At 44.9% G+C, this 12,944-nt stretch overlaps 1 protein-coding gene across 5 annotated transcripts in view; it reads right to left on the reverse strand.

Annotated features, from left to right (window-relative positions):
* Positions 1–12,944, reverse strand: part of REEP1 (receptor accessory protein 1) — a 65,225-nt gene that overhangs the window by 20,000 nt on the left and 32,281 nt on the right. For all 5 annotated transcript variants that reach the window (XR_001411256.1, XM_014935977.1, XM_014935978.1 and 2 more), the window contains exons 5-6: positions 12,631–12,744; positions 515–683 (exon numbers count right to left, since the gene is read on the reverse strand). Coding sequence is in view for 4 of the 5 variants with exons in the window: in XM_014935977.1 (XP_014791463.1) it covers positions 515–683; positions 12,631–12,744 (283 nt within the window). In the remaining variant the exon portion in view is untranslated. The remainder of the gene's footprint in view (positions 1–514; positions 684–12,630; positions 12,745–12,944) is intronic.

Below are 12,944 nucleotides of genomic sequence, written 5' to 3' on the forward strand. Positions count from 1 at the left end.
TCTGAAAGTACAACTGTCAAGTCTTGTAACAGCTACTGTTCAGTTCAGAAGCAGCACAAGTGGGCTTAATTCAAACCAGATATCCATTAGAACACACATTTATGTTTAGATGACACAAGAGAGAGAGACTTTGATAATTATGACCCTGGCCCACTACTGCGCATTTTTATCCCCCCTTTTTGCACTTCTATTAGCCTCTCTCACTGAAAACCCACCACAGCTTCCAGCCCCCAGGGTAGGGCCTAACCTTTCAGCTCAAGTTGCAAAGACTGAGGCTGGCTCCCTTGCATGCTCAAGTTCAGCCCTTGGTACCAGCCAGGAATAGTAACCATCAAACGATGATGCTGTTTTCTCTCTTAAGTGCCAAGAGACTCAACAGCGTGTCTGTGTCCTGTGAATTCTGGTATGTGCTGCCTGCAACGTCTTTTTCTATATATTCCTGCCAACTGCATGACTTCATTCAGCTGCGTGATATTCCAGACAACACAACACTGAAAATAACACTGGCACTTACCTGAGCTGCCAGTGCCTTCTGATGCACTTCTGGATGGTTTTGGGTGGCTCTGTTTGCTACTTGTTCGTACAGTGACCGAAGGAGGAACAGTGCTGCTGCTGTCTCCACGAATCGTTGAGAGATCCTGCATGCTAAAGCTCCTTAGTCTCTCAGACAGGGCCCCCTGTCCCTAGTTAAAAAAGCAAGCAAATAACACACATAAAAGTTAGACCCCATAATGCATTTTGAGCTTTTCTCCCCCCTAGCTCATTGAAATCCATCAGAACAGCAGGAAGAGCAAAAATGTTCTGGTCCAGTAACCTAGAGAGGACAAAAATGAGTTGTTACAGGTGTCATTTCCCTCTTTGATCTTCCTTTGTAACTGGTTCTACACAGAAAGTCATTCAAACTTTTGACAGCAAACATCTCTGATTCTTCAATGCAGCCATCTGAGCTCAGAGCAGCCTTGGCCACATCTAAAGGAGCAGGATGTTGTTTTATCTTTCTAGTAGGTACTTTTCTTCACTAGGATCTGAGTCAAGTAGGTGCTTGGCTTCAGAAACACAATTAAATAGCCTGCATCAAAATAACTCTATTTTAATCATCTATGATGATATTCACCGAGCCGCTCTCATCACACACAGAATTTCCAAAGCACAGAAAATTCGACATTTTAAAATAATAAAAAGTTACTGTTAAATGCAAAGAAATATTCCAGTGCTTTTTTTCATGCAGCTTAAAGAAGAAATAAACTAAGACAACATTTTTCTTTCTTTTCAGACTAGCTCTCAATCAGGCAACAAGCATATTCTTGGTGAAAGGAATGTAGCTGTTCTTTGTAAAGGATGAGTTGGTTGAAAGACACCTTTCATTAAAACGACATCCTGTCAAAGAATTGACTAGAAGTATAGCTCTTTCTGAATTCTGTAACCCTCATACTACACCACTGCCATAAAGTAAGAATGCCAGAAAATACAATGAGTACAGAACCTATCTATCCTTCTCTATTGGCTATATTAACTGACATTCAGAATATAAATAGCATAACTGATACAAAGTACATTTACTTTTTAACATTTTGTTGAGGGGTGGAGGGTCTGAAAGATACTTCATAACATATAATCTTGAAAAAAATACTGACGTAAACACATAGAGCCTGATTCTAAAATAATTTCTGCTAGTGTAAATTAGGAAAAATTCAATGGATGCTTCAACTGAGGTGAAATAAGGAAGATAGCAAACAATGGTAAATATTGCCCTGTTTAACAAAACAGATAAGGCACAGCATAGCATTTCACACACCACCTTCATTTAGAATTGTATTTGACAAAGCAACACCTAAGTGGAAGTATAGCCCAAACACTACCAGAGGTCTCTAGTTTGGGGCTGGACCAGAACACGTCACTGCTCCCCTCTGGGCTGCAGATTTGAGAATCCTCCCCACAAAACCAGGGTGCAGGTGAGGGGCCAGTGGAGAGTATGTTCTGGTGCTGGCAGGGCATGGAGAAAGGACTCATCCTGATCATCTATGATCAGAGACCGGACACATTCCTTGCTGAAGCAGTTAGGCAATACTGCCACTAGTGCAGTGGCATCAATACATCAGGAAGGCAATGCATTCACTTACCAGTACTGATTTACCAACATCACTTCAGAACTGTCACATGTAATGGAAATATCAGTGCCTGTACCCCATACAAATGGATTAGCACTTTACTTCTAGGGACTGTAAACAGACAAAGCATCGGATGCTTATAACTACAGTCACTGAGACAGCTTATGCTTTCTACATCCAAGAAAACTGCTAGATCAGCAGTCTCCCAACTTTTCAGCCTGAAACTGAAAAATCTGTTACAGGTTCAAACTTCCTTCTCTACTCTGGAGTACATCAACTTAACCCCAGGCAGGGTATACATCCTGGATGACAGCGTTTTTCTGCATCGGCAAGAAGAAAACAGCATATGATGATAACTTCTTCAGTGCTGTCCCAAAGCATCATCAGTAGAAATACACATCATCTAAGAAAAATAAAATTGAACTGTCCTTTGTAGGGCAGAGTCATGTGGTGGAGCTAGCCAGAAAGCTGCACTGGGATTTTTCTCTTTATTTTACTGAATCTTTGGTTTCTTAAGATCTCTCTAGGTATACTGTGTTTGGCAGCATTTTACTTTTAGTTTTTCTGCAGGCTATTAGAGAGTTTCCACACACTCACCATGCTCTTCCTGCAGACTTACTTCACGCTCTTTCTCATTAGCCTGTTCTACTTTCTAAGTATTTTAAACAAGGCTTTTTTGCTGGTATACCAAGGCATTTTATTTTACTTATTTTATATGCTTGCCAACAGAGTTCATAGACTTGATGTTTTGTTAAAATCTCACTTTTCCCATCTCACTCTCCGATCTGCCACAAAAGTTGATGCCTGAATTTTGGCTACTTTCCTGCCAGTGGCTGAGCTGCTCTTGGGACGTGTTGTCACTCCAACAGGTATCTCAAGGTTTTTTTTAGGCCAGTCTAAGGCACATCTACTCTGCAGTCGATGAGTGCAACTATCTGGGCTGGCATACTGACATTTCCTTGCAGGGAAGCTGGTTAGCTGGGTGTGATCTCACCCACTCAAAACTCGGTGCAGTGCAGTTCTGGGTGAGTTTTCCAGCTTGCACTGAATTCCTGCACTGCCACCCTGCTCTCAGCAACCGGTTTAAAGCTAACACAAGACATCCTGCCCTGCGGTTTGACGACAACAGACAGATCCCTGGCGAGAGCAAGCTGAGAGCAATCAGATCGCTAAATATTTTGCTGTGCAGAATGACCGGATCAGCAAATCCGGAGGGTTAGCAATTGATGAGCTGCTGCAACCTGAGTGCTGTATTCCTTCTGCACCACCAGCTCAAGTGTCAGCCTCGCTCAAGCTTTTAACCTCCTCCCAGCCGCTGGGCTCAGCCAGCCAACCCAAATACCACTTCATTCCAGCGAGCAATTTATGCGTGTGGGCATGAGTCAGATTAGAGATGAGATTCATGTGTCAGACCAACCTGGCAGGGAAAATGACACAAACGCAGCCTTTTGTATTGAAAATGAAGAAGTTATGTTAATATTCCTGCATTGGAACTTGTGATGTAGCGGTATAAAATGATCAAAGGCCCCAGAGACAGCTTTGAAAGGAAAAGGACCTGATATGTGCCTGTCATCTGTGAGTCTGTCACATTATCATACAATGCACAACCACAGCCTTAAATGCATAGTCATGGCAGCCGTGCTAAACAACTTTTAAATTTTTTTCCTGGAGGAAGTCAAATTGCCATTTCTTGATTTTAAACTCCCATCCATGTGCCATAGTAACTAATCTAAAACTAGTTTAGGAACATTTCTATCTGCTTCAGTCAGAATTGCAACTGTAGTATAGGCATGCCTGAGTTTTTTACATCTAGCACTTTCTTTCCTTATTTTTGCCTTAAAGAGTGGGACAAAACAGCATCAAAATACTGAGCTCTCAAAGCCAACTAACTTATATGCTCCCTTCCTCTAAATGTTGCAGCCACCATCATCTCCAGAAACAAACATTAGTCTCTGTGGGCCCAGAGCACAAATACTGATGCAACCAATATTTGCTTGGAAGGATCAGAAATCTCAGTCCTTTCCAAAATCTGAAGTCATCACGGTGTCAGGCACTCTAAAAGGCACTCCATCAGAAACAGCTGGAATCATCTTCATTACTTTGCCTCTCTGTAATTAATCTTTACATTCACATTTGAAGTAAAACTTTTTAGAGAGAGATGTATTTAGGAGTCTGGAAAACTGGGTTTACGTCCAATGGAATTATTCATTAAAAATAGTCCAGATATGTAGATAGCTTTACGTAGGCTCTAGGTAAATAAAAATAGGCACATATTTTTAAAATCTGTAATTTATATAGTAGTCATATTAAATATGATCTAAATATAAACGAACAACAGTATCTAGATTTTATCATACCTTCGGTCTGACAATCTGAAAGAATTCTGTAGACGTTATTTAGGCTTCAAAACATTTCTAATACCTACAAACTCCACTTTGCAGCTGTGGAAACTATAATACAGCACAGTGAAGTGACACAAATCAACAACCAAAAACGTCAAGTCATAAAAGAGAAGCTTTTAATACGATCAATGTTAATACAGGATGGCACCCTCTGGCCTTTTGCATCTTAGAATCAGTAGTTAATGGACAGGCAAGGGAACACTAAGTCACACTCACCACAATTCCAGCAAAATCCTAAATCTGTTAATGTTCTCCTCTCTTTAAGCTGTCACTTTGGTTAGCAGTTCTCCTCCATGCTAGCAGACATGTCTGCATGCATGTTACAGCCTCCATCCTGCAGATACTCACTACAAGGTGCAGTGCATGTTCCCAGGATGTCAGTTATCGCTATGGTGTCAGCAGGACTTCCCAACCACACCTATCAGAAAATGCTTGGAGAGATGCATCTTCTCTTCTGAGCCAAGTCCTGGCCTCACTAGCTCCACTGCAACCCCCATCATCCTAATGGGATGACAGCAGTGGGAGAGAGGCTCCCTTTACCCATTAGCAAGAAAACAACAGCAAACACAGCAGCTTGGCCAATGCAGTAGCAAAAACCTAAGTTAGATGGGTTTTCCATGTACAAAGCTCCCTGCCTGGCTGCTGGATTCTCTCCGATTGCCAGCAGAGGACTTGGAAGGCATTTTGCTGATGAGATCAAAGACAGGATTTTAAAGCTCAGCACGTAGAATCTACCCACTGGAAGCAGAGCAGACAGCACCTGGCCTCAGACCAATCTCAGCTGAAAACAGTTCAAACTAGTCTAAGGGGGAGGCAGACATTAGTTAGGGGTTAGTATACGCATTCAGCAGATTACCTGCCCTTTTTTCTGGTCCAAATAAAAGTGCAAATGAAGTAGCTGAGAGACCTAGCAAGGGAAAAAAGAGAGCCATTGTGGCAACACACATAAAAGCTTTGAGAATAAGATCTACTTGAAGCATAAGTAATTGCGGCGAGACATGAGCATGACGCTGGGCACCAATGTGCAGGGACTGACATACACATAAAAAGCAGGGACACCCACCTGTGGACTACACCTTTGAACGTAGGTTCTCCCTTCCTCAGCTTTCCCAGAGAGGTGGAAAAACCACTCCATAACCCCAGCTGACAGGGTGTTACCTAGCAAGTGTGTTTAAAGAGTAAAGCAAATTATAAACACAATGGGCTGTCACTCCACTCTGCACTTGATTGATGTTTCCCACTGGAGAAACCCCCAGTGTCTGGCCACCTCCGTAATCCAGACTTAAGATCATTAAGAAGAGAGTGCATTTATGACTAATTTAGGCACAGGATTAGGTGAGGGACACGTGGCAGTCATTTTAGTCCTGGTGACGGACAGGTCTTCTCAGAAGTTGGGTAATGCTGGGGAATTACTCAGGCCAATGAGTGGGAGTTTGAAGGCAGGAGGGTATCACACCTGGCTGCAGGCAGGCCCTGCTAAGAGCAACACCGTTGGCTTTACACTCTGAGCACAGGCCTGAGTGAAGGAGGAAATTGCTTCTGCCACCAAATGAATGCAAAAACCTACAAGCAATATCCTCATGGCCAGGGCCTGCGTGCCGTGCCTGGCCTGAAACAGATACCCGGTTCAGAGATGTCAGACAGTAAGAAAGAATCAAAAGGAAACCAGCTGACGTTAATGTTGATGGTGGAAACTTAATTTCATCCACCCTTTTTGTTTATGCAGTTCATTTCCTCTCCTGGGAACTGTTTGTTATTGTCTCTCCCAGTTTGGGCTCTCTGTATAAATTGATTGTTTGGTTCTGCTGTCCTATGCATTCACTGGCTATTGTCTGCTTCTTGGAGACACCAATGAAAGAACCAATGAGAGAGATAAACTGGAAACAGCTACCTGGTTCGTGGCTCAAACGGCGCTGGATTTTTACTGATTTGGGAAAAACAGATTCTCAAAGAGTTAAGAATGAATGACACATCATACCATGACAGGAACAGTTCACAAAATGAACAGTTGACAATATGCTTCAAAAAAGTCGTTCATTGCTTCTCCTTATTGGTGTGAGGTAGCTTAGCCATGAGATCTTTGAAATCCCAAATGGCCATCCTTTACAGGAAGCTACTTTCAAAAGCAGTGTGCTCAGCTCTTCTGAGATAACATGGATCCCCAAAGGTTTCTCAAACTCTGGACTCTAAATCATTCCTGACTCCTACAGCTCTTGGCCACGTTACAGGCCAGGGCAGCCAATGTGGCCATTACAGCTGTGGTACTAAGCAGCCTGGACAGCACTGTCCTCTGATACGTTTGGTACGTGAAGGAACACTTTCCCTCCCAGTAGTGGGATCTAATCATTACAAAAAGGCTTTACCGAGCATCTTAAAGGGAAGGATGCTCCCCAACCCCTACCTCCCTCTTTCCCAGTTCAAGTAAAAGTGCAGTTCTCCACTGTCGTGCCATAAAAGGCTGCATCTCTCTCCTGCAGAACGTTTTGCTCCAAACTCCCACAGTAAATAGGTCTCCATTCTCACGGAAAATTAGGGATCTAAATATTGACTCTTCAGGCAGTTGCAGTGGCTAAACCAGCCAGATACCAGAAATGAATTAAAAGATGCTGTTTGACTAGAGAGGATAAAATCTAAATCATCACCACCATTTCCCTTCCAATGCCCTGGTTTAAAAACCAGTAAAAGCACTGGGAAACTTCCCAATAAACGTCTTGGGCTAAAGGACCCTAAGGCAGTGGAGCTCTGACCTCCCAGGGGGTGGTGAACTCAAAGGTGGAAAAGGAAGTGACGATGCTGGACCAGACAGGTGGTTGTGAGTTTGGGAACTGCTGACACTGCACTCCTGAGCATTCAAAGAGGTGGATGCACACACTGAAACCCTCCTGCCTTTGTCTGCATGCCTGCTCCTTTTAACTGATAACCAGTGATTGGTAGCTCTGGCAGCACCGCAAGCCATATTTCTCCACTCATGAAAGGCTCCTGGACAGTTTCTCAGACTTATTAGGCACAAACAGGCTTTTCATCGACACTGGTCATGCGTGCTCGCTCCCTCCACCTCATTTATAATCTCCTGCCAAGGCCCTGCACCCACTGCCAGCGGCACGCCGTGCCCCGCTCCCCTTCCTAAAGACAGGCTGTACCAAGGGACACACAATGGGCCACAGCACCAGCTGCTGTGCAAGCAGTCCCTGTCCTACACACAGGAGGGCAGAAGAAGGGCAGAGGAAGGTACCTTATCAGAAATCTCTGGGTTACGATGATCTGTTGGCTATGGGATGTTTTCTGCAGCTCTCCTTTGAGAAGCAGAGTTAAGGCTGCAGCTGGGGGATGGTTAAGTGGTTGGGAGCAAGATTTGTCTTAGGGGTGGGGAAAGACATCAGCTTGTTTGGCAGAACTGGTTTGTTCAGGGTGAGGAATAAAGATAGAGGCAAACAGGACCTGGGAAACTCAGGAGCTTGAAGGAGAGGGTCAGAGAGCTGGGAGAGAGTGTAAAACTGGTGATGGGAGGGTGGTAGAGACAGAGGAGGCAATGGCAGGGCTGGTCCGGTCTTGGGAAGAGAATCAGGGAGTAGGAGGGTTGGGAATTGGGGGCAGGGCAAGGCAGCAGGTGGTGGGAGACTCAGGGTGACAGGCGGAGGGTGAGAAAGTGCTGGAAGTGTGGTGACAGCGAGGGAGGACATATGAGCGTGCTGGAGGAGGCTGGTGCTGCCTCCGAGCCACTGGTACTCTTCTTCACTGCAGCCACACACTGTCCCAGCCACTTACATTAGACACCTGACTGGTGCCAATGAAAAGCTCACTTATGCTCAGGCCTCCATCTGATGGCTCCAGCGCCTGGCCAAGGCCTTGCACCTGCCCCACTACTGGGGCTATAACAGTCTTGCTGCTGCTCCCCTTCAGCTGTGACCCAAAAGAAGGCTCCTTCTCTTCTTCTCCTTTCCTCCCCTGAAGTGAGCTGGAAAGCAGCTGGCGGTCAGTGCCCAGGGCCCTTCTGGGGCAGGAATGCTGAACTAGGTGGAACTCACTGAAAACACACAAAAAGCAGCAGGATTTACTGCCCGGTCATCTAATCCCACCACTTAGGACTGACCCACTTGAAGTCACAGCGTGTGACAGAATGACCAAGCAATGAGGACAGGATTACAAAGCCCCAAATGAGATTATGCTCCTTCACAGGGACTCAGGCTGCTGGGGACAGGGAAAAGATCCATGCTCAGCACCTAGCAGGGGTAATAAGAGCAGATATCCCATGCTCTGTCTGCTTAGAGAGCATCAAAAATAGACTCTCTAGAGAGAGAGAAAACACCCAAGCGAGCCAGCTGGGCAGACTTAGGGTACTTGGGACACTGACAGCTCCCCAGCCTGTAAAATGAATTGGCACAGGTTTGTGCCAGTGTTAGCACAACTGTGGCTTCAAAACAAAACAGAGCAGGGGAAGGGAACAGGAGGAAGGGGAAGGGAGGCAAGCCTGGACTTGGCTAACTAAAACCGTACGCTATTTAAGTCAGAAAGGGGAAAGGACCAGGGGATCAGAGATAAGGAAGGTGTGGCTGTGCACAGATTGCAGCATCTTAGCCTGTGGTAAATATATTAAGTAGCAGCCTGTCACACACAAAGGGTAATCAGACAGCCGATGCATTTTGCTGCACGATAGATAAAAATAATGAAGAAATGGGCCTTGCCCAAAGATCTTTTCACGAAAGACAAAAGTTTAATATGGATCCTGTGGGAGCACGAGAAGATCAGTTACCACAGCTCAGAGAGAGGACAGGGCTATGCACAGTGGGAGACGTGTCTCTAAGTACAGGAGCCTGTAGATTTAAGCTCATTTACTGAAGACAGGTCTGTACAGAGCACACTTTCATCCCAGCAGCTCACTGTGTATTTGCCACCAGAAGATGCTGACTTGCAAAGTCTGACGGTCAATTTCTTCATACAAAAGCATTTCTTCCTTCCTCATTAATACAAGAGAATCAGGAAATAAGAAAGGCCCTCACATTCACTTGCTGGTAAAAGACATTTTTTTCCGTGGGAGCTGCAGGAGGTCAGTGTTTCTGACTATATGGTCATTTCTATAGGTTCCAATTTTAACACGATACTTTGAAGGCTGAAACCCAATGAACCTGTTCAGGGCTCAATTTCCCACCTACACTCCACACGGAGGACAGGCTAGCTGGATACTCCTAAACCTTGGCATTGGCAAAGCCAGGATAAGCCTTAGAAATAGCATTCTCTTTCCTTCCTCCCTTGAAATTTCCCCTTAAGGACAACACTGCAGTCTTGTCTGGCATCTGTCAGCTCAAAGTGTTTTCCAGATAATTAGCCATTTAAACTTCTCTCATGCAGGATAATTCAGCTCTCTTATACCTCCTTCTCAAGTGAGCAAGTAAGGGCGTTGACTTACATTTAACAGCAGCTGAAAACCAGGGCAACAGAAGCTGTTACCCCCATACCTGCATTAGTGCTCCTTTCTTGGAAATGGCCTCCTTCACAGCAGCAGGGACAGCTAAATGGAGACATGTCCACACCCGACCCATCACACTTCATATCCTGAATAACTGAGGAACCCCAGGTCAGCCCTGTCTGCTTCCCACAACCAAGAAGGGAAGATCTTGCTTTCCATTCCTCTGACCATACTCCTCACAACACAGTTCTGTCCCTTTCCTTGGGCTGGCTCAGGGATTCAAGATATATTTGTGGACTCAAAAAACAGTATTCCATTTCTTTCTCTTTCTGGATTAGCTTTCTAATAAATTAAGAGATAACCTGAGGAGGTCCAAAGAGTTGGCGCACAATAACCCATTGTAAGCAGGAGCATTACCCCATTTTGGAGGAGAAGAGCTGTCAGATCAGCTCACCCTGTCTCTTGGATCTGGACATTAAGGCACACAGAAGCCTGCACCTTGCTGAAGGAAGCCAGGAGTCCTATTTTTCCTCACATATTTAGAGTAATTTAAATGTAAAGGTTGAAGCAAAGACATGAACAGCCCTTGCTTTGTTATAAAAATCAGTCAATCAATCAATCCAATAACAACTTCTCAGTCTTATCAATGGATAATTTTCCACATCCCCAAAGTACCGTGCAGGGAAGACTCTCCTGGTCCATTTACAGGTTGCAATATCTTAACTGTTTTCTCTCAGGTTAGGCTGGCAGGTGTGCTGTACAACAATACCACACAAAGCACAGAGTTGCTTTCTTCCAGCACTGAATGGGGAGCTTCATTAACTCATGCAAAACAACGGCTTCCTTATACCCTGGAGACTCTTCTCCCTTCTACCCAGCTTCCCACTGCCACTGGAGCCACATACCAAGACAGCGAGATTCTTAAGAAAAACACCAGAAAGGCAGAACAGTGGGAAGAAAAACTGAGGCGCTGACTGTTCATTCAGGTTGAAGACCACTGCTGCAGTCCTGAGATGAACAGGTTGGCACTGTGGGTCTGGGCTACCGTTGAGCTTCTTGTATTTAGAAGCTATGCAAATAGGAGCCAGAGTTCCTTCAGGGTTCACACACAGCTTCTCACTCTGTCCTAAAAACAGCTCTAGCAAAGAGTGCCTGCAGCACCTTGCAGAAGGGGCTCAGAGCAAAGGCAGTTCTGCAAAACAGGCATTCCCAGAGTCTATTTATGTCCGTGTATGACTTTTTCAGGCTTACATAGCAGCAGTAAAAGTGTTAAGTGTCATGAAGGCATCACACAAATGTTGTTTTGTTGGTCATATAATACACAGCTTTGCCTTAGCTCCACATTTATCCCGGGTTTCAGTCCATGTTTGGATTAGCTAGCAGTCCCTGTGTTAGCAGAGCCTCCCCACTGAACAGCAACAGTTCAGGAGAAGAACTGAGCCAGGCCTGACAGCCACACGCTGTGTGATGCTTGGCAGGGAAAATGGAAGCGATTTTCATTTTTTCTTTGGAACAGGACATAGTTTTTGCATATCCTTGTGATACTACATGTACATGATGCACCCCAGGGGCTCCCCACTTCTATAATGCCTTGGATTCAACATGGTTTATAGGCTTTATGGTATTTGGCCTCCTGAGGATGCATTACACGTTTTTACACAAGGTAAGGCCAAGACATACTAAAATGATGTGTCCAAGGTCATATGAAAAGCATTTGACAGAGGAAAATAATTTCCTTCAACTCCCATTCATACATTTTTCCAAATACCAGTACCCACCTTGCCCATATATTTCTACTATCCTTTTGCAAGCAGCATTGTATCTGACTTCATGACAGCTGTATCTTTTATACAAGCCTTGACCCCACACACTGTGCACAACTACCCCAAACCATGATAATCCATGGCCAGAGAGCAGGACCACAAAACGCAGTTATCAAGTCCTTGCAGCTTCTATGCAAGGAAATAAACAGAGATAACAGCTATTTGCTGGTTCTGGCTCTCAGCCAGGAACAGAATACAGGATACACCTCCTCAGACGAGACCACTCATCCAACATCTACTCACTCTCCAAAAGCAACTAATGCCACTTCCCATTCACTCTTACATAAACATGGCTCCAGACAATTATACACCAGGGATGTTATGTGTAAGCCTTGCAGACGAACTTTTAGCCTTCATGAGCTTCAGATCACATCTGCTTTCTGTCGGTACCCAAATTACAGGTCATTAGATCCTCCAGACTTCCCAACAATTCAGCATAACAATTGAAAAACTAGGGTGCAGTTGGCCTTTCCCTTCACTGTAGAAGGTGCTGACCAAAAAAAAAAATAAATTTCCTCCAGGGTGTTAACTGTAATCACCTAATGTCAGCATCTTTCATGGAAGCATGCTCCTGTTTTGACAGTGAAAATGAAGAGCACAGGCTGTGATGAACAGAATTGCATTAGCAACGCTGTCACCTGAGTACTGATGGAAAACATAAAATTCAACAGAGGCCTGAGGCAGACCTTCACCTCAGTCCTTCATGTCCTTCACACTTACTGTATTTATCCCAAGAGGCACCTGTGAGGCTGATGAACAGGGAATTGGGAGGCATGAGCAAAACCGGTAAGAGAATCCCTCCCCTCAACATCTTTTCCCCTCCACACTGTGGCTGCTGTTGGCAATGGATGCAGATGAGATGCTAATGCCACCATCCGGACCCACACCTTTACCTTTGAAGCGGCCATGACAGCTGCTGTGGCTGCGACGTTCAGCCCTCGCTTCCCAAAATGCACAAGGGCATCGTAGCTCCGGTCTTTTGCCTGGACGAGGCAGTCATCGATCTCCTGTCACAGCAGACAACAAAACAAACAAAAAAAAAAAGCACAAGAAGGACAAGTTCAGAGTACTCCCAGCCTCAAACTCTTGGCAGGGCCAAGTCACCTTCTATGGAGATAGACATCCTCCATATCCTATTTCCTCCACCTTGGCTGGAGAGAAGTTCACAGCCAACGTTAGCGAAGAGGAGAGGTTTGCAGGGGAGCAG

Source organism: Calidris pugnax, unplaced genomic scaffold (assembly GCF_001431845.1).
Source record: "Calidris pugnax isolate Ruff unplaced genomic scaffold, ASM143184v1 scaffold14, whole genome shotgun sequence".
Lineage (NCBI taxonomy): Eukaryota > Metazoa > Chordata > Aves > Charadriiformes > Scolopacidae > Calidris > Calidris pugnax.